The sequence below is a fragment of the Dipodomys merriami genome, unplaced genomic scaffold, assembly GCF_024711535.1.
Source record: "Dipodomys merriami isolate MVZ:Mamm:240054 unplaced genomic scaffold, mDipMer1.0.p SCAF_447, whole genome shotgun sequence".
Classification (NCBI taxonomy): Eukaryota; Metazoa; Chordata; class Mammalia; order Rodentia; family Heteromyidae; genus Dipodomys; species Dipodomys merriami.
In genome coordinates this window covers 313,474-339,388 of record NW_027206010.1, presented here as the reverse complement: position 1 = coordinate 339,388, position 25,915 = coordinate 313,474, and the positions used below count along the sequence as shown (strand labels likewise).

Below are 25,915 nucleotides of genomic sequence, written 5' to 3'. Positions count from 1 at the left end.
TTTTTCTTCTTTGATGTCAGACCTGGGGCTTGACTTTGGAACCTAGGTGCTGTCCCTGAGCTTTTTTTTTTTTTTTGCTCAGGGCTAGTGCTCCATCGCTTGAGCCACAGCTCCATTTCTAGTTTTTTTTGTTTTTTTTGTTTTTTATGATTAACTGGAGATAAAAGTCTCATGGACTTTCCTGCCTGAGCTGGCTCCAAATGGTGATCCTTAGATCTCAGCCTTCTGAGTCGCTAGAATTACAGGTGTGAGCCACCAGGGCCTAGCTGTCTGCCTGTTTAGGAATGAAGAGTTTCCCAGATTAGGACCTTTCACTGTGAGAAAAGGAAGTCCCAGGGAAACGTTAGGGCATTTGGTCAAGCCTATTTGAAGTCCAAAGGCCTTGTCTAGCCCTTCTTGCCTTGCCAACAGGCTCTGCCAGCTAGGGTCCTGTATCTCTTAGGTTCTCACCAAGTAGCCCAAGAACAGATGTCTACCTGCGGCCTCACCTTGAGGCCCAGAGAAGGACAACAGAAAGGGAATAAGTGGATGAAGTTAGGCTGTCGCTCCCTGACAAAGGGGCCAGGTGAACCCCAGCTGTTAAAATACATGGCTGGCTGCCTCTCTAACTGGAGTTTCCCTAACACTTTGAGTCCTCTGAGGCCAGGTGAGGCTCTGGTCCCAGGACATGTGGGTGTGAAGAACTCAGCAGTCTTGAGTATCCACAGCCAACAAGGATCAAGCCTTGCCTTGGGCCTCTTCCATGTTCATACTTTCTGCCCAGCTCCCCTCTTTCAAGGACTGGGAAAACTCTGGGACAGATGATGCTAAAGGAGGAGTAGGCAAATGGGAAGGGGCCTAGGTAGAAAAGACCTGAATCGTCCTGGATGAGCTTCTGTGACGTTAACCGCCCGCCCCCACCGCCCCGGTCAGCCAATCAGAACCTATACACTGGAAACCCAGCATTTTCAGTCCTTGGCCTCCCTAAGGGATCCAGTTTGGCTCAGGAAAAGCTAGATCTAAAGTGTGTGTGTGTGTGTGTGTGTGTGTGTGTGTGTGTGTGTGTGTGTGTGTGTGTGTGTGTGTGTGTGTGTGTGTGTGTGTGTGTGTGTGTGTGTGTGTGTGTGTGTGTGTGTGTGTGTGTGTGTGTGTGACTCATATGAAGGAAAAGTCAGAGTGTTAAATGTCAGCCAGCTCTAAACTATTAGCTTGTCATCAGCCTCAGTGTGTGTGTGTGTGTGTGTGTGTGTGTGTGTGTGTGTGTGTGTGTGTGTGTGTGTGTGTGTGACTCATATGAAGGAAAAGTCAGAGTGTTAAATGTCAGCCAGCTCTAAACTATTAGCTTGTCATCAGCCTCAGTGTCAGCCTGTGTCAAGTGGTTATAGCGCAGCACTTGGCTTTATCTTCCCAGAAGGCACAGGAGCCTGGTGAGACCCGAGAAGACACTGCACCATGCAGACAGATGCTGTTGTTCGTAAACAGTAATGACTGCAAGCCTCACATGCTTTCTGAGGTGGGGATGCTCACGGTATCCTGTCGGGAAGGAAGGGTGAATGCAGACTCATGAAAACTGTCTCCTCCATAGAGGCAAGAGGATGCAGCCGGACCAGGAGAGCAGAGGACTCAGCCACAGCCACTACCTCACAGCTCACACCGGAAGCATGAGAACCACCCCTCGTCCCCACAGGATGTCCTCCCAACCACTGCTGACGGCCTTTGTACTGTGTTTTGTTTTAAGGAAAAGGTTTACTGGAGTTTGTTCTGCATTAAAAACAGTCCCTCCTTCTCAGAAAACACTCCCAATTTCACAGGGGAAAGGTAGAACTTGAAACTATACACAATCTATTCCAACATAAATATAAAGAGGTAACTTAATGGGGATTATATATGGCAGAAATGTAGAGAGAACCTCTGGATGGATTATAGGTGATTATATTTTCTTCTTTATGTTGCTAGAGTTTGCAAATCCTAGCCAGGCTTCAGTGGCTCACGCTTGTAACCCTAGCTTTTCTAGAGGCTGAGATCTAAAGAATGTGATGAAAAGTCAACCTGGACCGGAAAGTCTATGAAATTCTTATTTCAATTAACCACCAAAAAGCCGGAAGTGGAACTGTGGCCCAAGTGGTAGAGTGCTAGCCTTGAGCAAAAAAGCTCAGGTCAGTGCTCAAGCCCTGAATTCAAGACCCAGGCAAGACTGGGCACACATACACCTTTAGGGTGTATCCTCTACAATTGCAAATAATTGCTTTTATAGTCAGAGACAAATTTTATATAGTATATAACATATAGTTTTTACTGATTCTCATACATATTTGAAAAGTGCCAGGGGTTACAAACAATGAGAAGTCATTTTGCCTGTGTCCTGACCCCTGGTCCTTTCTCTGTGTAACCATGGAGACAGTCTTTTTTTTACCTCTGTTTGCCTGGAAGGTAAAATGCTGGACAAATTAAAGCATTTGCTGTTGCCTCATCGGTGCTGTTCAACAGCCAGCTTCCAATGGCTTGTCTGAGCCTACAGAGAAGTGCAAGTTCCTCCTTGGTTGACCACTGCCCTTACCAGCCTGCTTCTCCCAAACATGCCTTGGGAGTTCCTGCCTCCTGGCCTTTGCCTGCCTTGCGGGCTGCAGTTCTCAGAGCCCTGCCCTTCCTTGAAGAACAAAGCCTGGCCACATCATGTCCAAACTGCTGGCCTGCCTAAGACTCCTGCTTCCCCCAAACTTGTGTATAACAATAGCTATCGCTTATTGACCATTAACTACAGGTCATATCACAAAAGTGCTCTCATTTAACCCCAGGCCACCAGAGGCTGCATAGACTAAAATAAATCTGTCGATTTATGCTGTGGGATGACCCTGCTTTGCTCTTCTCCTGTCTCAGAGGGATGCATTTCTCATCAACCCCATTTCACTGATAAAGTAACTGAGCTCTGAGAATGGTCAAGGGTGTGTGGGGCAGAGCTAGATTGCCATCCCTGGTCAGTTCAGTGTGTTTACTTGAATGGTGGTGTCTGTACTATTTACATTTCAGCACCTGAGGGTAGGGAGGGTGTGTTCTGAGCTAAGCACACAAATGGAATCCAATGATGTCTGGCTGTGTAAGTGTTAATCCCAGGGAGTTGAATCAGGGTTTATCAATCATTCAGTCAACAAGTTTCCCCAGTGTCTGGAAACTCTGGCAGGCAGGGACAGGTCCCTTTGTTCACAGTAGTATTCCAGTACTTAGCAGTTTCTGGCACATAGTACATGCTCATTAAATAAATGATTGATTGTCCATCCCAAATCAAAATAACAAAGTAAATGATACTATCTAACATTCACGGAGTGCTTACCCCCAGCCAGCTACCTGGGGTGTGTGTGGGGTGGGTTTCCAGGATTGACAAGGGCTACAATGTGGAGTTCTACACCCCAAATGGTGACTTAAATAAAGATCATGATAATACCATAGAAAGATGAGCAACCCTGAGGCTTCCTGAGGACTGGAGACTGTGCCAACAGTGTCACCATGACATCTTGAATACAATGACTGCCAATGCAGGCGTGCACACTGCAACTTCCTGCCCTCGTCCACGACTGCCTGTTCCAACCACATCTGGCTATTTTTGTTACCTCTTCAGATTGCCAGTAGGCTGAGGCCCAGAGGGTAAAAAGATGTTGGCTTTTAAAAATATAAAGATGTAGCCAGGTGCCAATGGCACAGGCCTGTAATCCTAGCTACTCAGGAGGCTGATATCTGAGGATCCAGATTCAAAGCCAGCCTAGGCAGGAAAGTCTGTGAGACTCTAATCTTCAATTAACTACCAGAAGTGGCACTGTGGCTCTAAGTAGTAGAGCACTAGCCTTGAGCTGAAGAGCTCAGAGACAGTGCCTAGGCCCAGAGTTCAAGCCCCATGACTGACAGAAAAAAAGAAAAAAGTAAAGATGCAGTTAGTAGATGTATCCACAAACAAATGTAGTAAATACACCCAATGAAGCATCATTCACTGATTATAAAGGAAGGAAATAATATCATACATGACTACAAGAACGAATCTTTCCTTTTTTGATGAGGTATATATGAAATTTTATTTACAACCACTGCTTATTAACCTTGAATATAACATTCATCATATAATTAACCTATTAATAAAAGGACTATTTTTTGTTGTTGTTGTTTTGGTCATGAGTCTTGAACCCTGGGCCTAGGAGCTGGCCCTGAGGTCTTCAGCTCAAGGCTAGAGCACTACAACTTGAGCCATAGTACCATTTCCAGTTTTCTCGGTGGGTAATTGGATAAGTCTCAGAGATATCCCTGCCAGGGCTGGCTTTGGACCTCGATCCTCAGATCTCAGCCTCCTGAGTAGCTAGGATTATAGGCGTGAGCCACTGATGCCTGGTGAGGACTAGCTATTTTTAAAGGCTGTCAAGTTAACCTATAATAGAAAATAGCCCTTTATCCTGCCCATGCAATTGTAACCCCTCTGTACAGTATGTTCACAAATAAAATAAAATTAAATTAAAAAAAAAACAAAAAACAAAACAAAAAAAAAAGAAAATAGCCCTTCAAATCTTCCAATCTTTATCTGCTCTACCTTTTTTTTCTTTTGTAAATCTTTTGGTGGTATGGAGTATTGAACTGAAGGCTTGGCACTTACTATGTGTTCTACTACTTGAGCCCATATTCTCAGGGTTTTTTTTTTCTTTATTTTTGCTTTTGCGAGCAAAGTCCTCAGACTATGACTCTCCTACTGCCAGGAATTAGTTATATGCTACCACTCCTATTCTCTTATCTTAAGGTAGCGCGCGCGCGCGTGCGCGCGCGCGTGTGTGTGTGTGTGTGTGTGTGTGTGTATGTGTGTGTGTGTGTGTGTACACATGTGGCACGCCAGTCTTAGGACTTGAACTCAGAGCCTGGGCACTGTTCCTGAGCTTCTTTTGCTCTAGGCTAGCACTCTACCACTTGAGCCACAGCACCACTTTCAATTTTTTCTGTTTATGTGATACTGAAGAATCGAACCCGGTGCTTCATAGTAGATAAGCACTCTACCACTAGGCCACATTGCCAGCGCCTTAAGGTAGGATTTTTAAAAGTTCTCTGAGTTTATTTAGATTTGATTAGTGGTTATTCCTATAGAGTTTCTTTTCGATGTAATTCTGAGTAGTTTAGACTGTAATTGAAAAACAAAACCTGTTGGGATTGAAGAGAAAGGAGGGCGATTGAATCCCAGGCTTTCCAGAAGAGCAGGGGGCCCAGTAGGCAAACTGGCCAGCAGTGTGCTAATGTGGCTTTACAGCACATACTACCTGCTCATTTTGTAGCATTTGCTCACTTAATAGCATTTGTTAACCGTTGTAAGTTAGAGACTCTTCTCTGTGCATTTCACAGGCTCCAGCATCATCAGCCACTGCTGAACACCATTTCTTCCTTGTATTCTGCCAGGACGAGGCATCTTTGAAACAGGAAGCCTGAGCGAGGAACTTGGCAACTCTGTGGCAGCCAAGTGGGGCAGCATCCCATTGGTCTTTTGCACAGGTCCTCCTGCCCTTTCATAGGTTCTGGAGTTCGGACAAGCGTTGGCCATGGTTTCCTCCAGCCCTTGTTCCCATTCATCTTCCCTGGCTGAAGTAAGGCATCAACGGCTGTTCTCCTTTCCTATGTTCCACCACGGTCTTTGTCTTCCATCATCTGCAGAGAGAACTGTGGTGCACCAGGCAGCGTGGCACTCTCCAGTGCTGTCCCCAAAATGGTGTGGCGTGGGAAAGCCCAAGGGGCTGCCCTGTCCATTCACTGCACTGTTCAGGGCTACAAGAGATTCACATACATGCATCCTTTATTTTTATTGTGAAACAGTCACAGGTACACAAAAATATATTTAACAAAAATATACAAAAATAGACATTTGGGGGCTGGGAAGGTGGCTCAGTGGTAGAGCGCTTGCCTTGCATGCATAAGGCCCTGGGTTCGATTCCTCAGCACCACATAAGCAGAAAAAGCCAGAAGTGGAGCTGTAACTCAAGTGGTAGTGCACTAGCCTTGAGCTGAAGAGCTGAGGGACAGTGCCCAGGCCCAGAGTTTAGGCCCCACAACTGACATAAATAAATAAATAAATAAATAAATAAATAAATAAATAAATAAATAAATAAATAAATAAATAAATAAATAAATAAGGTTTAAAATCATCATAAAGCAAATTTTCAGGTAACCATCCCCCAGGCTATAATACAAAACCAGCACTCCCCGAATCCCAACATCCCCTCCTATAGCCATGACTACAGTGAATTTCGTGATAATTTTGTACTTTCTATAGTTTTACAATCTCTGCACGTATTCTTAAACAATACAAGCCAGAGAATGATGGAAGGGATAACAAGGATTTAGAAGCATGAACTCACAAACTAACATGTTAATTGAAACCTCTTTGTACAAATACTTGAAGGTAATAAAAAAAAATTACAATGCAGTTTTACCAGTTGTTAAACTCTATATGAAAGAAACGGTATCAGAATTCTTTTGTGTATGTGTGTGTGTGTATGGGGGGTGGTGGTGGTGGTGGTGGTAATGGGGTTGAAACTCAGGGCCTTGTGCTTGCTGGGAAAGTATTCTACCACTTGAACCACTTCCTGAACCCTTTTTTGCTTTACTTTCCAGGGAGAATTTACACTTTTTGTCAGGGCTGTCCTTGAACAGTGATTTTTCTGACTGATACTTCCTATGTAACTGGGATTACAAGCATGCACCACTGTGTTGGGCCTGAGTGTATTCTTTCACTCATTATTATGTTGCTAAGCGTCATTTATTATTATAGTATTAGACCAATAGTGCATCTACCATAAATCGCATGGCTTCTATTTCCACTGTGGGAATGCAGTAATGATCTCTGCTGTTGATGGACATTTGGACACCCTCTGGTGTTGGTGCACAGGGGTCACGGTGTGTCAAGAGCAGATTCTGAAGAGTAGTTCTTCTGAGTTAGTGTGCCTTTACCAGATCACTTGTATATTTTTGGGGGAGTGGGGTTAGGGTTAGGGTTAGGGTTAGGTAGGCACTGTCCCTGAGATTCTTTTGCTCAAGACTAGTGCTTTACCACTTAAACCATACTTCCATTTCCAGTGGGGTTTGTCATCTTTTCCTTTCCTTTCCTTTCCTTTCCTTCTCCCACCCCCCTCTGTTTACTGGAGATAGGGGTCTCATGGACTTTCCTACCTGGGCTGGCTTTGAACGGCAATCCTCAGACCTGAGCCTCCTGAGTAGCTAGGATTATAGGCATGAGCCACTTGCCGCCCAGCCACTTATATACTTTTAATCCTGAAAATGCTCATCAGGGGAAGAATACTATGGCTCCCTAAGCAGTGTTCCCAGTGGGGGAGATTAATATGCCTGCCTTTGTGCTGGAACGAACACTCATCCTTTGACCTAGAAGCTTGATCTTCTGGCCCAGCCAGCCCTGCCCCTCCAACACCCACAGGCTGGAGCCCTCAGTAGCTGCACTGAGGTTCCTCTCTGGCCTCCTCAGGTTGGTGATATACAGTTGTGTGAGGAGGGGAAGAGGTCCAGAAAGAGGAAGTGGAAACCAAATACAAAGGCCACAGCCAAGTCTGGTCTGCAAACCTCAATGTTTGAGCAGTGTGCTCTGTGGCAGAAGAATGTGCAAGGTGCTGTGAAACAAGCCTGGGGCTGGGGGCTGTGCACTGCAATGGCTGCCGTTCAACAGGTGTGCAACTGCACCACTGTATACTAGGTCCTCAGGCATGCGTGACTCCACGCCATGCGATCCGCATCCCAACCTCAGTCATAGCCTTTGCGTGGCATCAGTGCAGTGCTTACGGCACAGGATTTGGACCCCCGCCCCCATTGAAACTGGGTTTAAAATATGGTTGCATGACTTCTTGGTGGTGTGACTTTGGGTTAGTCTGACTTCCTTTAGCCTCAGTTTCCTGATCCTTGAAATAGGGTTAACTGGCTGCCAAGGCTGCGGAGAGCTTAAAGATGCAACATCTGGAAGGAACTTAGCTGACTTCCTGGTGTGGAAGCAGAATGAGCGGAACTGAAATGAGCATGACTGTGGTTGACAGCAGGGAAATGGGGGTGAAGGGCTCAGCCTGGCAAGCTGGGCTCAGGGTACTGGGCAGGTGGACTCTGACCCAGGCAGCCCTGCCTGAGCCCCGCCTCATCCACCTTTGTCCAGATTGTTCGCCCTCTCTGTGGTCCTTTCCAAGGGCAATGATTTCTGACAGAGGAACTTGGCCTTTGCGTATGTGGAAGCTGAGACCAACTTCAGGGCTGCCTTCTGGAGGCTGCATTAAGCTGGCAGCGGCAGTGGCCACCAATGGGGCAGTGAGACCTGTTGTTAAGGTCACTGGGAGCCTTATTTGGCGACATGGGGTTGACCCTGCGTTCACCTCTGAGAACCCTGGGAAACACCAACCACAGATGTGAAATATGAACATCTCAAAACCACAAGTGCATTTCCTCTGAGAAAAGACAGCTCTTCTCCTTGCCAAGACCTCTCCCTGGATTCTGTCTGACAGTAATGCCTCACAATCTCAAGAGAGAAGGGCCACCCAGGGGCGGGGGCGGGGTGGGAGCGGGGGTGGGAAGGGGCAAGAGTCTGCTATAGACGAGTCTTGGGCAAGACTGGATGCCCAGAAGCTCAGGGCCTAGCAAGGACCTCAAAGGCTTCTGTCCTCACCCTGGCCTCCCCTCTGCACTCACCCCTCCCACCCCTGTTCCTGGCCTCACTTCCTGTAGCCTTGGGAAGCTGGCTGGTGTGAGGAAGGCGCAGGCAGGGAGGGAGGAAGTTGGGCTCACACCATCTGCACCGGCCTCCACTTAGGTGAAGACGACAGCTCAAACGGTTGGTGGTTTCAGTTTGTCACCTCCCTTTGGTGCATCTTTAAGCTTAACATTCAGTAAGTAAAACTGTGGTCCCACCCCAGAGAAATGTGAGAGGAAAGCTGCGCGTCCGCAGCTCTGAATTAACATGTAAGGGGGTCTCTCATATTTGTACGGCTCCATTGGTTGGGGGGGGGTGGCTAAAGGAGATCTTTGGTAGCCACCCTGGCTCAAGTAACAATACCTACTGACGACAGGTGCTGTCCTATGTCAGGGATATGAATTCCATCACAGAATTCACTGTAATGGCTCCCACTTTACCGAAGAGGAAAAGAACAAGGAAGATTCAGTTACTGACGCGAGGTTACACAACAGTGAATCAGTGTTGGGTTTTGTTTTTGTTTTTTACATCTCAGAAGGCTCGATTCCAAAGTTGCCCTTCAAGGTGCAGACACAAGACCAAGCTCCAAGGTGCAGACACAAGACCAAGGCAAGCAAGAGGGCCGGAGCTGCTGACGAGTGTGAGGAATGGGGCTGGGAAGGTGGCTTAGTGGTAGAGTGCTTGCCTAGCATGCATGAAGCCCTTGGGTTCAATGCCTCAGTACCACATACCCAGAAAAAACTGGAAGTGGAGCTGTGGCTCAAGTGGTAGAGTATTAGCCTTGGGCAAAAGAAGCTCAAGGACAGTGTGCAGGTCCTGAGTTCAAATCCCAGGACTGGCCAAATAAAAAAAGTGTGTGGTCTGAAGTCAGGGTTCCTTGCTCAGCCAGCATCTCATCTGCCCCACCTGCCTCTCTGTTTCCTCCCTGCCCCCTACCAGCTTGTCCTCTTCTAATCCACAGGCAGAAAGTGGCCTTTCTTAGTGGCGCAGGGAGTCAAATGTCCCTTAACTATCTGGAAAAGGTTTTATGAACTGCACCTGGGCAGGAAGGAAGGTAAAGCCAGGGCTCTGGAGGGAGCACCATGGGAGCTGCCTACCCTTACTGGCATCTGCCCTACCCAGCCCTCAGCCTTTACAAAGGGGGCTGGGCACTGTGGACAGCAGAGCTCGGGCAATCTATCCACAGCATCCTCAAGAGAGAAGACTTGGCTGGCCTGGGATAGATCCAGACACTGGCACCCCAGATCCAGACCCCTTGCCGAGCACTGTTCTTCACTTGGATCTTCAGGTCTGTGGTCACTCATAGGACAATTGTTATTGTTTGTATCTAGAGCATGCCAAGAACTATCCTGGCGCTGAAGAAGGGTCTGGGGCCTCCTGGAAGTTTAGTTTGGTGAAGGAAGGCCCACATTGGGCAAATACTCACACAGATACCTGGCAGATATGGGGCTATGGGAGAGTGTGACCTGAGGGGTTTTAATCTAAGGAGCTGAGTAAGAAACAGGGTAGGTGAGGTGAAGGACAGTGTGGAGTTAGCAGGTGGGGCAGTTTCTGGCTCTCTTCCACTTCGTTCCTCCCCACATTCCAGAGGTTCAGTCCAAGTTGCCCCAAAGCAGTGCTGGGGGCAGTGGTAGAGCTAGATTCCTAGTTAAATTGAAACTATGTGGGGAAAAAAAAGTCTTCATTATGGGGGACAGGCAAGCCAACGGGGTGAAGGCAGTAGTTTATAAAATGCATTGTCTAAACTAACCAAGAGCCCAGTCCTTTCCTAATGTACCACTGGCAGGAACATTAAACAAACTTTTCCTAGAGAGGAAACCCTCCCCCCCCAAGGGTGGACAGCTAGCGGGCCTGCCTTGCAGCACCACGGCTCCTGCATGGCAGGCTGTAGACCTCACTGAGTATAGCTTCTTTCTCCCCAGGATCCCCCCAGCTCCCCCACGAAAAGAAACCTTGGCACCTAGGGCGGGGAGGCTGTGATTTCCAGTTTCAGTTTCCAGTGTCAATGCAGAAGAGGCTCTGGCAATTTTCCGATTCCCTGGTGCCTAGGCCCAGAGATGATCCAAGGCAGGAAGGAATGTCTCAGCCAGCAGCCCTCCATGGGAGGCTCGCAAGGCAGGAGTGAGAAAAACCCACTGTGTTTGTATGTTGGGGAGAGTGGTCTCTGAGGTCCTGGGTTAGACCCCTTTAGGGATTCTGACATGGCCTGTGGACCCCAACGGGTTAAGTCTTGGCCTAGGCATGGTGTGATCTTGCACCAAGGCACTTTGCAGGACAAGTGCTTGCAAACGTGCACTTCTTTGCTCAGTTTCCCCTGCAGTTCCTAGGAAATAGAGAACCCTAGGAAACCCTGGGTGCTGTAGTCACACAGCTTCTTCCTTCCTCAGGCCCCTAATTTCCCTGTAATGTGCTAATGTGTAACCAGCCTTCACAGAAACAAAAACATGAAAGAAAAATTCTACTAAGCCCTTAAATCCTTTTCCTCTGCCCATTGTTTCATTTGTAGCAATTTGTAGCCTAATTCTAAAAAGATCTGAGGACACTCCTTTCATCCCCGTGTGTGTGTGTGTGTGTGTGTGTGTGTGTGCGCGTGCGTGTGTGTGTGTGTGTGTGTGTGTGTGCGCGCGCCCTATGGGGGGTGGGTCTTGCCATGCACCCTTGCCCCAGTTTGATCTTGCAGAGAGCAGGTGGACAGGTCCCCAAATCAGCCTGGCAGATGTAGATCTCACCTAATCTCGATGGCATATTTGTATTTTAGTGTGTCTAGTATCAGTTTTTGATCAATCATTAATCGGAACTGCAATAAAAAGATAATCTTCTTGGGACTGGGGCTGTAAAGCTCCCTCCTGGCTGCAACATTAAATAAACGTTTCTGTGGAGTCCTCACAATCAAGGGTGTGTGTCTGGCTGGATTTGGGAGCAAATGAAGGACTGTCTTTAATGTTTGTAGGCACAAACATGAACTTCAGTCATCTCCGTGCCTGCGGCCTCTTGCTTACCTCTCGGTCAATGTGATGCCTTGGCCCCCAGATCAGGTGGCAAAGCTAGAGAAGGAGGTCATAGCTGGGTCCAAGTGTGGGGTGCAGAGGGGAATCTTCAAAGGGCGTGGTAACAATGGCTTGGCTCTGGGTTCAGGCCTATGAGACAGAAGAGGAATGACAGCATCCAGGATCCAAAAGACTTCCACGACAGAGGTCATGACTTCTGGGTGTTTGGCTCAATCCTGCTGACTTGTCACTGTGTGGTCCAGAGGAGGGCCTGGAGTGAGGAAGTGGCACACTTCTCAAAGGAAGAACGAAGAGGAAGGTGCTGAACTACCTGGGGTGGAACAGGAGTCAGAGGCTGTGGGAGCGACCCATACTTCTTTCTTTTTCTTTTTTTTTTTTTTCCATACTTCTTTCTTATCCAGAGGTAGACCTTCCCCTAGCACAGGCTGGAGAAGCAGGATCTAAAGGCTAGGCCCCAGATGAGGCCCAGGTACCACATCCAAGAAACTGAGCCTAGCCCAGACCAACAGACTTAAAGAGAGTCCAGAGCCATAGCCAAGAAAGGCTGCATCTGTGAGGGAGTGAGAGGCCCTTACTTTTCTCTTCAGCGCTTGTCTTGTATTACTGGTCCACTCTGGATAGCACATTTTTAGATATACAACAGAAATTGGCCTTTTTAGAGAAGCATAACCAGTGGGGTGCAACAGAGTGCAATCAGCTATTAGAAACATTCAAAGGATTGAAGCCTAAAGCTGGGGTGACCTGGCTCCACAGGAGGAGTCAGGAGCCAAAGGTGAGGAGACTCAAACACAAACACATAGACCTCTGCACACATTGCGTGCACGTGCACGCGCGCACACACACATGCACTATGCCACACCTAGAGAGCCCTGGGGAACTTTCTCTGGGCTCACTCTCTCCCACAAAAATACTCTGCTACCTTACTAAGTTGCCTCTTAACCTGTATTCTGACCTCCCCTCTACAGAGAGGACTTAAGTTTTAAGTTTCTGGGGTGCAGTTCAGTGGTAGAATGTGTAGTTAGCAGGAGTAAGCTAAATAAGTGAGTGGCTGACGAGCAGACGAGCCTTGGCTGTGAGCAGCAGACAGCATGGTAGAACCTCATGAGGAAGGCCAGGGAGAGGCATGGCACCAACAATAGAGACAGGAGCACACAGAAGGCTGCAAAGCGGGAGAACTCACAAGACCCAGGAGGACAGAATAGATAGTCATGATTGCTAAATGGGATTGCTGAAGCAAAGGGGAAGCTGGGATGCAGAGTTAGTGAAAGGAATCCCTTTCTTCATCATGGACTCAGGTGGTCACCACGGAGAAGACAGAGTTATCAATGGGCAGTGGGGCTGGGTTGGGGATAGGGAGGGCCTGTTATTTCAGGTCCAAACAGCACTCTTGTCACTGGCTGGGACAGGATGCCATTTGGGTTAGAGAGAAGGCCCCTCCCCTCCAAATCTTCACTTGGACTATTATACACAAGTATGCTACACTCAAAGCAGTTTCTAAGATGGACTTGCAGCCATTAGACAGGTAAGACACATCCTAGAGTAGCTTGGTACCCCAAGACTCCGAATTGTCAAGGTTTTTTTTTTTTGGGGGGGGGTCCGGTCCTGGGGCCTGAACTCTGGGCCTGGGCGCTGTCCCTCAGCTCTTCAGCTCAAGGCTAGCGCTCTACCACTTGAGCCACAGCACCACTTCCAGATTTTTTCTTTTTTGCTTATGTGGTACTGAGGAATCGAACCCAGGGCCTCAGACATGCAAGGCAAGTGCTCTACCACTGAGCCACCTGCCCAGCCCTTAGGTTTTTTTTTTTTTTTTTGTGTGTGTGTGTATGTATATTACTCCTGGGCTTAATGTCAGGGCCTGGTTGCTATCCCTGAGCTTTTCTGTTCAGAGTTACTGCTCTACTACTTGGCGTTGAACTGCAATCCTCAGAGCTCAGCTTTTTGAGTAGCTAGGATTACAGGTGTGAGCCACAGGTGCTTGGCTCCAAATGGTCAAACTGGAAATGCATGGAGGAGGCACTGTTCCATGACAGCGTCCCCTCCCACTCAGCATTGGGCACCAAGGGCACATCCTGTCCAGTCCAGGCACCAGTAGCCTAGCCGCAGGTGAGGGATCCAATTCCAGACTCAGCACACACAGCTCCTGCTCACCAACTCCACGTGGCCTGAGTGATACCATGGGCCCACGTGGGGCAGGCCTGGCCAGGCCTGCACTTACATGGGAGAAACCCAGCAGCCTCTCTTCATGCTTCCACATAGGAACAAAGGTCACAGACAGCAGACGTCCCTCAGGCCTGTCCAGGAATATGTTCTACTGTCCCTAGCTTGCCCACAACCCCCACATGAGCTGGGTCCCCTCCACATAGGCCCAGTCACTGGGAAGTACCTGGCAGGCAGCCCTCCACTTCCTCCACATGATTGCCTGGAGGTCCACGGGAACCAGCAAGGGGCCACATTTTTGTGGCCAGCAAATTGCTGTGGCAGCTGTGGGCACTGCAGGCTCTCTCTGGATTCTTCTGAAGCTGCATTCTTCAAGGGTCCCAACTCTCAGCTATGATCTCTTGCTTCTTTTGGAGAGATGTGTCTTTATGTGTATTGGGGATGTGTATGTGTGAAGATGATCTCTGCCCAAGTCTATGAGAGCCCCTATCTAAACTGCTCTCAGTTCAAGGACAGAAAAATCAAGAAAAAAAGGCAAATATTAGTTCAGTTTAGTTCAATTTTTTTGGGGGGTGGGGTGGGGGTCCGGTCGTGGGGCCTGAACTCTGGGCCTGGGCACTGTCTCTCAGCTCTTCAGCTCAAGGCTGGCACTCTACCACTTGAGCCACAGTGCCACTTCTGGCTTTTTTCTTTTTGTTTATGTGGTGCTGAGGAATCGAACCCAGGGCCTCATGCATGCAAGGCAAGCGCTCTACCACTGAGCCACCTTCCCAGCCCCTAGTTCAATTTTTTTTAACTTTGGCTAGATATGAGAATTACCTAAGGAGCTTTAAAGAAAATGCTTGCATGCAAATAGTTCACCTCATACCTTGGGTGGGGGTGGATCTAAATAGCTAATAAACACATGGATAAGTGCTCGGCTGTATTAGTCACCAGAGAAATACAAATGAAGGCCACACAGTAATTATGACACTATAACACACCCACAGGAAAGGCCAATATTAAGACAAAAAGAAAAGAAAATACCAATTGTTAACAAAGATTTGAGGCAACTTGAACACTTACACATCACTGCGCAGTACTTTGTAAAATTTCTTGACCTAAGATACTAATGCTGAATTGCCTAGCAATTCCACTTAAGTATGTACTCAACAGAATCACATACATGTGCTCTCAAAGACACACACCAGAACTTTCATAGTAGCAGCAGTCATAAAAACACCCACCTGGAAAGAACAATCATCAGTGGAACAATCATCAGCCTCCCCCACCAGCAGAATATACTACAGAATGTCCTATAGCATGAGACTAAGCAGACCACAAAAACTACAAGCAACAACTTAAATAAATCATCTGGCAAATAAAACGTTCAGTGGAAGAAGCCAGACAAAAGGATAGATTCTATATGGCTCCATTTTGAGGGCAGGCAAAAACCCATTTATACTATAGGTGAGCCTTTGGAGCCTGGTAGTGATGGAAAGTGGACACCCGGGATACTAGCGATGTTCTGTTTCTTGATCTGGATGGATGCTGGCTATTGGGTTAAATTCACTTTGTGAAAATGTGATGATTGTGCTTTAAAACATTTTTTACATGTGTATTTTCCTTTGATAAAAATTTTAGGACTGGGAAGATGGCTCAGTGGTAGAGCGCTTGCCTTGCATGCATGAGGCCCTGGGTTCGATTCCTCAGCACCACATAAGCAAAAAGAAAAAAGCCAGAAGTGGCACTGTGGCTCAAGTGGTAGAGTGCTAGCCTTGAGCTGAGGGACAGCGCCCAGGCCCAGAGTTCAGGCCCCACGACCGGACCCAGAAAAAAATTTTTTTATTAATTTTTTTCTTTGAAACCCACATCAATTTGGTCAGCATCTTTGGGTGTGGGGGGTGATGTCAGCCATCAGGGTTTTTGGGGGTATTATTTGCTTGGTTGTGGGGCTTAAACTGTGGGCCTGGGTGCTGTCCCTCAGCTCTTCAGCTCAAAGCCAATGCTCTACCACTTCAGCCACAGCACCACTTCCAGTTTTCTGGTGGTTTATTGGAGATAAAGAGTCTCATGGACTTTCCTGCCTGGGTTGGCTTTGAACCGTGATCCTCAGAGCTCAGCCTCCTGAGTAGCTAGGATTACAGGCATGAGCCACTGGTACCTGGCTTGGGTTTTTTCAGTTAGTCATGGGGCTTGAACTCAGGGCCTGGGCACTGTCCCTGAGCTTTTCTGCTCAAGACTAGCACTCTGTTTTTCTGGTGGTTAATTGGAGATAAGAGTCTCATGGACTTTCCTGCGGGGCTGACTTGGAACTGCAATCCTCAGATTTCGGCCTCCTGGGTATCTGGGTACCTGGGATTACAGGCATGAGCCACTGTCACCGGCTTCCATCAGGATTTAAAAAAAATACTTCAGGTGACAGTAATATGAGTTGGGGAAGGAAAGGCATGGGATGAGCAGGTCCACTCAAGGGCCTTGGGCAGCCCTGACAAAAGCCATATGCAGTGGGATGGATACTGGAGGGGAGGACGCCTTCTTCACTCGTGTGAGACAGGTTGCACAGGCAGAGGTGTTGTAATGGGTTTCTTGCGCAGCACTTCCGTTGAAAGCAGCTGGCTAGCAATGTGTCAAGGCATATAATGGGAAAGAGGCCCCACCCACCCCATCCCAGGGAAGTGGATCACTCAACACAGCTGCAGAAGGCCACTTATGCAGATGTGGCAGCTGGGCTTCCCTAGGGCGATCACTGAGGCCAGAGGCAGTGCTAAGGCACTGAGAACCTTGGTGAGGTGGGGAGGGAAGGCTGGCTCAGGTAGTTGGTGCTCATGGGAAACACCAAGCTCTGGCATCCAGTCTATGCCTAATACTCTTAAGAACTTGGAACATCTTGCTGAGGTACACATTGGGCTTGGCTCTATTTAGATGACTCAGCCAGGTGCCGGTAGCTCATGCCTATAATCCTAGCTACTCAGAAGGCTGAGCTCTGAGAATCACGGTTCAAAGCCAGACCAGGCAGGAAAGTCTGTGAGACTCTTATCTCCAACAAACCACCAGAAACCCAGAAGTGGTACTGTGGCTCAAGTGGTAGAATACTTGTCTTGAGCTGAAGAGCTGAGGAACAGCACCCAGTCCAGAGTTCAAGCCCCATGACTGACAAAAACAAAACAAAACAAAATAAAAAAACCCCAACCCAACCCAAACTAAAACTTCCCTAACTCTCTGTGAGGTTGGTGGCAACCTTCCTAGCAATGGCTGACTTCCATTCTATTCTGGTCACACTTCAGGTCTCTTAGACCAGATAAGACCAGACCCAGGTTCACGCACAAGTGTTGTGCTCACTGAAGCCCCATCTGCTCTTCCAGGAACATGGATCCTGAACCTCTCTTTGCTGTGGGAGGGGCTGTGCAGAGAGGCCTGAGCAAGCTTCCCCAGCCCTGGGACCTCCACCCCCCCACAGTGAGTGGGCTGAATTGCAGGCTGGGATTTGGGGCAGTGTCCCTGCACACCTGCTTTGCAAGAATGAGCTCGAAGTGGCTGGGGCCTCCTCACTAGACAAGGATGCGCGGGGGCCTCATCTGGGTTTACTTGGTTAAAGGACTCCAGGGTGGTGTGGCCTGGAAGAGGACAAGCGAAACTGATAGAAGCCACACTACTCAAAAGGCTAGCTGGGTTTTATGCCCCTCCCTTAAAGAAGCATGGATAAGGGAGGAGAGGTATCCAAGTATTTCCATCAAGATGGCCAACATTTCTGCTTCTCTGCTTTCGGTGTCTTCCCTGTGAGTTAGGATGATACTTAGCACGGCTGAGGGGCCATAGCCCTGCAGGGTAGGCCAGAGGAAAGCGTGGGTCATGAGGCTCTACCTGCCCTGTCCCTGGCTGAGACTCAGCCTCCATGTGCCCCCTCCTCCAGTCTGTGAATGCCAACAACGGCAACCCTCACCAGCCACCCTCAAACTAGTCCTTCCTATTGTCTTCTTGAAAAAGCATGTAGGAATTATGCCTTTTTCTTGCTTTAGGCAATCACTGGCCAGAGGAGTTCTTAGAAAGATGTGTGTTTAGATGAAAGAAAAACCAGATTGGACTAGGGCCAGGAAATGGAGACAAGGGAATCCAGGGAGTGTCCTGGGAGACTGATGCAGGCTGAGCTCAGAGGGGGTGTAGTGAATTTAAAATATGGTTGCAGGGCTGGGAATGTGGCTTAGAGGTAGAGTGCTTGCCTAGCATGCATGAAGCCCTGGGTTCCATTCCTCAGTATTATAGAAACAGAAAAAGCTGCACGTGGTACTGTGGCTCAAGTGGTAGAATGCTAGCCTTGAGCAAAAAGAAGCTCGGGGACAGTGCCCAGGACCTCAATTCAAACCCCAGGACTGGAAAAATAGTAAACAAACAAACAAACAAACAAACAAATAAATATATGATTGCCCATTCTCTGACACTTCTCCCATCTAGAGGCAGATCTGTGTCTTTTCTCCTGAATTCTGGCAGGTTTATAACTTGGAAGTGATGTTATATGATTCCCAAGAGCAGGCCATAAGTCAGGCAGCTGGCCAGGCATGGTGGTGTACACACACGTACATACACACACACACGCACGCACGCACGCACGCACACACGCACGCACGCATGTGCCCGTGCACACCCCCAGGCACATCCCTGTAATACCAGGTAGAGGTAGCAGTGGAAGAGGATAAAAGGTAGAGGCAGAAGGATGATGAGTTTGAGGACAGTCTGACCTTACCTCAAAAACAACCCCCAAGCCAGGCACAGTAGCTCACCCCTGTAATCCTAGCTACTCAGGAGGCTGAGATGGCGGTTCAAAGCCAGCCCAGGCAGGAAAATCCATGAGACTCTTTATCTCCAATAAAGCACCAGAAAACTGGACGTGGCAACTATGGCTCAAGTGGCAGAGTGCTAGCCTTGAGTTGAAGAGCTGAGGGACAACGTCCAGGCCAGAGTTCAAGCCCCACAACTGACAAAAACAAACAAAAACAATCCCCAAACAAGCAAGCAAAAAGGGCTAAGGGCATGGCTGAAGTACAAAAGCATTTGCCTAGCATATACAAAACAAAAACCTGGGATCAATCCTCAGCACCTCCTCCATTCATCCCACTGGCCAGAACACAAAATGGAGCCCAGAGCTCCCACTTCAGAAGTCCAACTGGGACAGACCATCCTTAGGTCACCAGACTTCCCACTAGAAGCTCTCTGAAGAGGGACCATTGGTGGTGTTGGGGAGGGATTTGCACGCTTTCTGTAGATCCAGCATCACCTCTGAAACGCACACCTCTTTGGGCCAGCTTGATCTCTTTTTTTTTCCCACACCTTCTATTCCCTCTGTTCCTCTAGTCCTACAGAGCTCTACCCAGAGGTTACACAACTGGTTTCCTTGCTCAAGGCAAATGTACAATAGCTAGTTAAAAACAAAACACAAAAACAACCATTCCAATAGCTATTTACTAAAAGAAAGGATACCATCATGTTGGGTCACGCCTGTCATCCTAGCTACTCAAGAGGCTGAGATCTGAGGATCTCGGTTCAAAGCCAGATCCGGCAGGAAAGGCCCTGAGACTCTTATCTCTAATAAACCATTCAGAAAATTGGAAGTGGCACTGTGACTCAAGTGGTAGCGCGCTCGCCTTGAGCTGAAGAGCTGAGGGACAGCGCCCAGAGCTAGAGTTCAAAGCCCCATGACCAAGAACAAGAACAACAACAAAAAGAACATCATCACGATAGAATATGAATTCCCTGTAGAAAATAGGAAAATATTGAAAATTATTCATGTTTCTACCAATCCCAAGCCAAGCCACACCAAACATTGTTTCTAGGCTTTTCCACAGATCCAAATCCTCTAGGTCCTCAGCCCACACAGACCCCAGCTGCTGAGCACACGTCACATGTCACATGGGAGCTGTCCTACAGCTTCTGCTTTTGGATACGTCAATCTCACCAAACCCTCTCGATTTTACCACAGGTCGGGGCCTGCCCTATAGGCAGGAAACAGGCTTCAGGAGATCACCAGTTCCCAAGCTGGTTAAGAAACTGGTTGTTTTCAATACCCCAGGCTGAATTCTCTTGCATGTTTTACAAGATTTTTTCTAATTTTCTTCATTCAAAAACCACTCATCCAATTTTCTTTCTCAGTAAGTTGTGCCTACATCAGTCTACTCCATGCCATAACCCTTGTATGGGACATGTAAATTTTAAACAATTTCTTCTTGCTGGGCCTTCAAACAGTTTCCTTTACAAGTAGTGAACTTATAAATATCCTTGTTCACAAGCCTTCACACAAATGTTGATTATTTTATTTATTTTTTGTCAGTTGTGGGACCTGAACTCTGGGCCTGGGCGCTGGCCCTCAGCTCTTCAGCTCAAGGCTAGTTCTCTACCACCTGAGCCACAGTGCTACTTCCAGGTTTTTCTGCTTATGTGGTGCTGAAGAATCGAACCCAGGGCCTCATGAATGCAAGGCAAGCACTCTACCACCGAGCCATCTTCCCAGCTCCATGTTGATTATCTCCATAGGAAAAACTGTGTAAATTAGAATTGTTTGGTCCAAGGCTAGACCCATTTTGAAAACTGCCCCCTTTCCAAAAATGTCAACACATGAGCACACATACACTCTTTGTTGAGGAGTTTTACTAAACTGTCCTTGCTAAGGAAAAAAGAAAGTCCTGGACTCCCTGACATTTCCTATCTTCAGTGGGCCAGGACGAGGCTCTGGAGAAGGTGAGGAAGGAGGCTTTGGAAGGCAGAGACGGAAGGGCATCCTGTGGGTCCCAGCCAACTGTCTCCCCAAGGGAACGACTATTTTTCTGGGTGTTGTGTCTTCAATGTGTTTTCTCCTGAAACTCTGCTAGAATCAGACTGGTATTGTGGGGACTTTCAGAGGCGATGGGGTCACCAAGGGAGAGGGTTCAGTTCTAAGTAAGCCAATCCAGCCTCTCCCTGTTTTCTCGGCTCCCTTCCACATTCCCTCCATATTATGCCACAGTGCAAGAACCCATGCAAGACAGAGCCATGTGATTTTGGACTTTCCCAGTCTCTGAAACCACAAGCCTAAAAAAACTTCTTTTCTTTATAAATCACCCAGTCTCAATTGTTCTGTGTGACAACAGAATGTAAACTAAGGCACTCCAACTCAAGGTGGCATGGCCACGTGTGGTGACGCGAAGCGGTCCCCTATCCTCAGTGATGGACTCTGTCCAGGGAGCACAATTCCCCTGGGCTTTTACTCTGTCTAGTGGCCAACACTTTCAACAGCCTAAACTTCTTTGAGGACTTTCCAAAGACTTTAAGTTGGGAAATCCCAATCTAGACAGAATCTTACTGCTCTTTTACCTTGACCTTGATTTCCTCCATGAGGCTGCAAACTCTGGCACCTGGAGGGGAAAAAAAAAAAAAAAAAAAGTAAATGGTGGAGACAACACCTTGAGGATGGGCCTTAGAACAAACAGAGACTGGACCCAAAGTAAGTAAATGCTGGCCTATCTAGAAAGTTCTTCTAAAGCCTCTGAAATATGAGCGGACAGCACACTGGCCTTGCACTCCAGGGCATTCGGCATTCAGTGGTAGAGTGCCTGCCTTGCATGCGTGAGGCCCTGGGTTCGATTCCTCAGCACCACATAAACAGAAAAAGGTGGAAGTGGCACTGTGGCTCAAGTGGTAGAGTAGTAGATGAAGAGCTGAGGGACAGCGCCCAGGCCCAGAGTTTAAGCGCCACAACCAACAAAAATAAAACAAAACAAACAACCCCCTCCCCCTCCCAGATTGTTTCCTGCTCACTCCCTTGAAGCCTGCAAATGTTCCAAGCTGGCAGAAACGTGCTCTTTCTATCCCATGCAAAGCCCCATACAAACATAAATGATCCCTCCATTCAACTTCATAATATAGCCACTCATCAGATATTTACTGAACACTTACTACATGACAAAGACTATTCTAGGACTCTAGAGGGCTATAGTAGTGGACAAAAGTACCTGCACTAATGGAGTCTATAGTCTCCTTGAGGGTATCAACAACTGAAATAATACCAACAATTTAAATACTAATCATTAGAGGTGGACTTAAAAAAAAATATAGCAGGAAAGGAGGGTAGGGAAGGTGGGAAAGAAGGGCCAAAATGACTCCAGGAAAGGGGAGACACCTGAGAAGGTAGATTAAGAACAAAGACCTAGGAAGAAGTAAGGAGATGAACCCTGAGAATTATTGGGGAAGAAGGTTTCCAGGATGAATATCAAAGGCCAAGGTCTGGAGGGCAGAGGCTGCCTGTTAAAGAGCAATATGAAGGGCAGTGTAGCCAGAGTAAAGAGGGGGAGGTCAGAGGGGATCATATACATGGTGGGACCCGGCCCAGCACACATAGCACATGTATAAACTGAGGCTTATTCCAACAGTGGAGCTGCTAAAAATAACATAATATGACTCATATTTTCATAGAACCATACGGGAGGAGTGTTGTGAATGAACATAGAACAGTAGAACCTGTGAAGAGGATGTTGTATTAATCCCAGTGATGACTTGGGTCAGAGAGGAAACATGGAGGTACAGATGAGGTCAGATTCTACCAAGTGGTGCCCACAAGATTTGCTGATGGGCTGGGAATGTGGCTTAGTGGTAGAATGCTTACCCAGCGTGCAAGAAGCCCTAGGTTGGATTCCTCAATACCACATACACAGTAAAAGCGAGAAGTGGCATTGTGGCTCAAGTGGTAGAGTGCTAGCCTTGAGCAAAAGAAAGGACAGTGCCCAGGCCAAGTTCAATCCCCAGGACTGGAAAAAGAAAAAGAAAAAGATTTGCTGATGGGTTAGAAGTGAGATTTAAAAAGAGGAGTGGAGCTAGGTGCTGGTGGCTCACGCCTGTAATCCTAATTACTCAGAGGGCTGCGATCTGAGGATCACAGTTCGAAGTCAGCCCAGGCAGGAAAGTCTGTGAGACTCTTATCTCCAATGAACCACCAGAAAACCAGATGTGGTGCTGGGGCTCAAGTGGTAGAGCGCTTGCCTTTAGTTGCATTGCTCAGAGACAGTTCCAGACCCAGAGTTCAAGCCCCACGACTGACAAAAAATAAAAACAAAAACAAAAAAAACTAACAGGAGTGGAACTGCAAGGAAATGGATGGACATAAGTACAAACGGCATGTTTTCTCTCATATACAGAAGCTAGATCTAAAATACACCAGGACATGATAAATTATACAGGACTCAAGGCATTCACACACAGTAAGACTAAGGGAAAATACTCTTAGGGGAGGAACGCAAAGGTACAATGCCTCTGTGCCTCTGATCATATACAGAATTTATCAAATGAACTCCAGGAAATGGAAATAAGAGATTTTTGCTCTTGTTGCTGTTTTTGTTTTCTTTCTGTTTTGTTTATCTATCTTTCAGAGGGTAAAGGGAACACAGAAACGGAGGCACACAGTGAACAAATGCAGCAGTGATACTCACTAGACACTATTGTTGAAAATGAACTATACAACTCGTGGATGGAGATGGGAGGGAAAAACTGGGAGGGAAGAGGGACACTGTCCAAAAAGAAATGTACTTAACACCTGAATTCTGTAACTATAACCCCTCTGTACATTACGTTTATTATAATAATAATGGTAATAATAATCACAGGAATGGAGGACTCCCAGGATTTGGGTCTGAGCAGCTGGGAAGGTAGAAATGTCATTTTCTGAATTGTAAGAGCCTGAAGGTAGAGGGCATTTAGAAGAAGGTAAGGACATAGTTTTGGACATGTCAAGCATGAAGTTCCTTTTGGATAGTCACCTGGAGAGGCCTACAGACACATGGAGATGTGAGTCGAGAGTTTAGAGGATGAGGCAGAAATAAAGAATTAATATAGCTCTTTTTCTGGTGGTGGTGGTACTGGAATGGTACAGGGCCTCACACTTACTAAGCAGGAGCTCTACCCACTTGAGCCACATTCCCAATCCTTTTTGCTTTATTACTGAGATACTGTCTTCCTTTTTTGCTTAGGCCATCCTGGACCATGATCCTCCTTATTACACTTTCTGCCATAGCCGTGATGACAGGCATGTACCACTATGTCCAGCTTTTTCTGTTGTGATAGGATCTTAGGAACTTTTTCACCAAGGCTGGCTTCAAATCAGAATCCTCCCAATCTCTGCCTCTTGAGTAGCTTGGATTATAGTCATATGCTATCATGTCCAACCTTTTCATTTTTTTTGAGAGAGAGGCTCTCCTTATGTAGCCCAAGGCTTGGAAGCCCAGAACTTGATTGTTCACCCAGGTAATTCCACACCCAGGATTACAGGTGTGCATCACGGTGGGCAGCAGGACATAGCTCCTGAATGCCATGCTATAGGATGAGATCCTCAAGAGGGTGGCTGTGAATAGGGAAAGCTCTCCAAAGACAGAACCACATTAAGTAGGCTCAGGAAAGGTGAGTAAGGACTCACATGCACAACAGAAGGGGTTTCAAAAAGAATAGACAATGTACTGTGATAAATCAAATAATACACGGACAGAGAGCTGACCTGAATCCTGGTCATGGCAGGTGAAGCAGAATGGCTTCTGGAAGAATACTTGAATACAAGAAAGAAAAACTGGGGATGGAGGTGTGTCTTCAGTGGTAGAGCACCTGCCTAGCAAGGGTGTGGCCCGTGGTTCAAGCTTCATTACCACTGAAAAAAGAAAAGAGACAGAAAGGAAAGCTGAAGCCTTGGATTAGGAGACTTGTGACTAGCAACAGGATGGTTGGAAACAAAGAGGCCAGGGTTGAAGGATCATAAGAGCAACTTTTCTCCCTTCATTTTCCTCAAATACAAAATTCAGAGCACAAAGCAGGCTCCTCCATGACAACTGTAAACAGTAACTAAATGTTGCTGATGCTGGCCCAGCCTGGTTATCAATTTCATTCCTGACCCCCATCAGCTCATTATCTGCCTGTTTCTAGAGTCACATCCAGTTATTCCCATTTTTTTTCTCAGTTGTGTATAGTAGCCTTAGGACAAAAGTCTTGGGTTGCTGAGCAAGTCCCAGTTTCAGACCAAGACCTGCCCTTCCCAGATGGGAAGCCTTAAAGAGCAAGACAGGGCTGCTGCCCTCATAGACAGGTAACCAACAAGCATATAAGTAGGCAGGCAGATCATTTCAGATGTGAACCAGCTCTATAAAGACAAATGAGCCTAAGAGACAGGATAAACGTGGCAAGACTCCTTCCCCAGTCCTGGGGCTTGAACTCAGGGCCTGGGCACTGTCCCTGAGCTGCTTTTTGCTCAAGGCTAGTGCTCTACCACTTGAGCCACAGTGCCACTTCCGGCTTTTTCTGTGTATGTGGTACTGAGGAACCCAACTCAGGGCTTCATGCATGCTAGGCAGGCACTCTACCACTAAGCCACATTCCCAGCTCTAATAAGCTAGTTCTCTAGAAGGTTCCCATTCTGTTGCTCTCAGGCTTTCCTTATGGCTCCTGCAGAATATGTAACTTAAATTTTTTTTTATTATAAAGGTTATATACAGAAGGGTTACAGTTACATAAATAAGGTAAAGAGTACATTTGTTTTTGGATAATATCACCCCTTCTCTCACTCTTCAGTATTTACACTCTTTTTTTTTTTTTTTTTTTTTGGTCCGGTTGTGGGGCCTGAACTCTGGGCCTGAGCACTGTACCTTAGCTCTTTTTAGCTCAAGGCTAGTGCCCTACCACTTGAGCCACAGCGCCACTTCCGGCTTTTTTCTTTTTGCTTATGTGGTGCTAAGGAATCGAACCCAGGGCCTCAGGCATGCAAGGCAAGCGCTCTACCACTGAGCCAACTTCCCAGCCCAGTATTTACACTCTTGGAAGAAAACAAAAGCCTAGGACTGGCTAGGTCGAGCCAAAAGAAAATTCTCTCCCTTCTCTCTCCAGTGTTTACCATGATTTTTTTTTAAACCTCTATGATTATAAAAGGCATATATTTTCACTGATAGAGATTTGGCAAATGCTGAGAACAGAAGACATCAACAACAACAAAGAAAAACATGAAAGTTGTAAACAGTTCTGCTACAGATAACACATTCTCTAAGATGTATCTGCCCAGGCTGGCTTCAAACTTCCATCCTAAGATCCCAACCTCCTGAATAGTTAGGTT

The 25,915-nt window shown here is 47.2% G+C and overlaps 1 protein-coding gene across 1 annotated transcript in view; it reads right to left on the bottom strand.

Annotated features, from left to right (window-relative positions):
- Positions 1-25,915, bottom strand: part of LOC138808202 (DNA repair protein RAD50-like) — a 191,738-nt gene that overhangs the window by 124,968 nt on the left and 40,855 nt on the right. Inside the window, exons 4-5 of the mRNA XM_069994184.1 lie at positions 24,320-24,466; positions 21,154-21,194 (exon numbers count right to left, since the gene is read on the bottom strand). Coding sequence (XP_069850285.1) covers positions 21,154-21,194; positions 24,320-24,466 — 188 coding nt within the window. The remainder of the gene's footprint in view (positions 1-21,153; positions 21,195-24,319; positions 24,467-25,915) is intronic.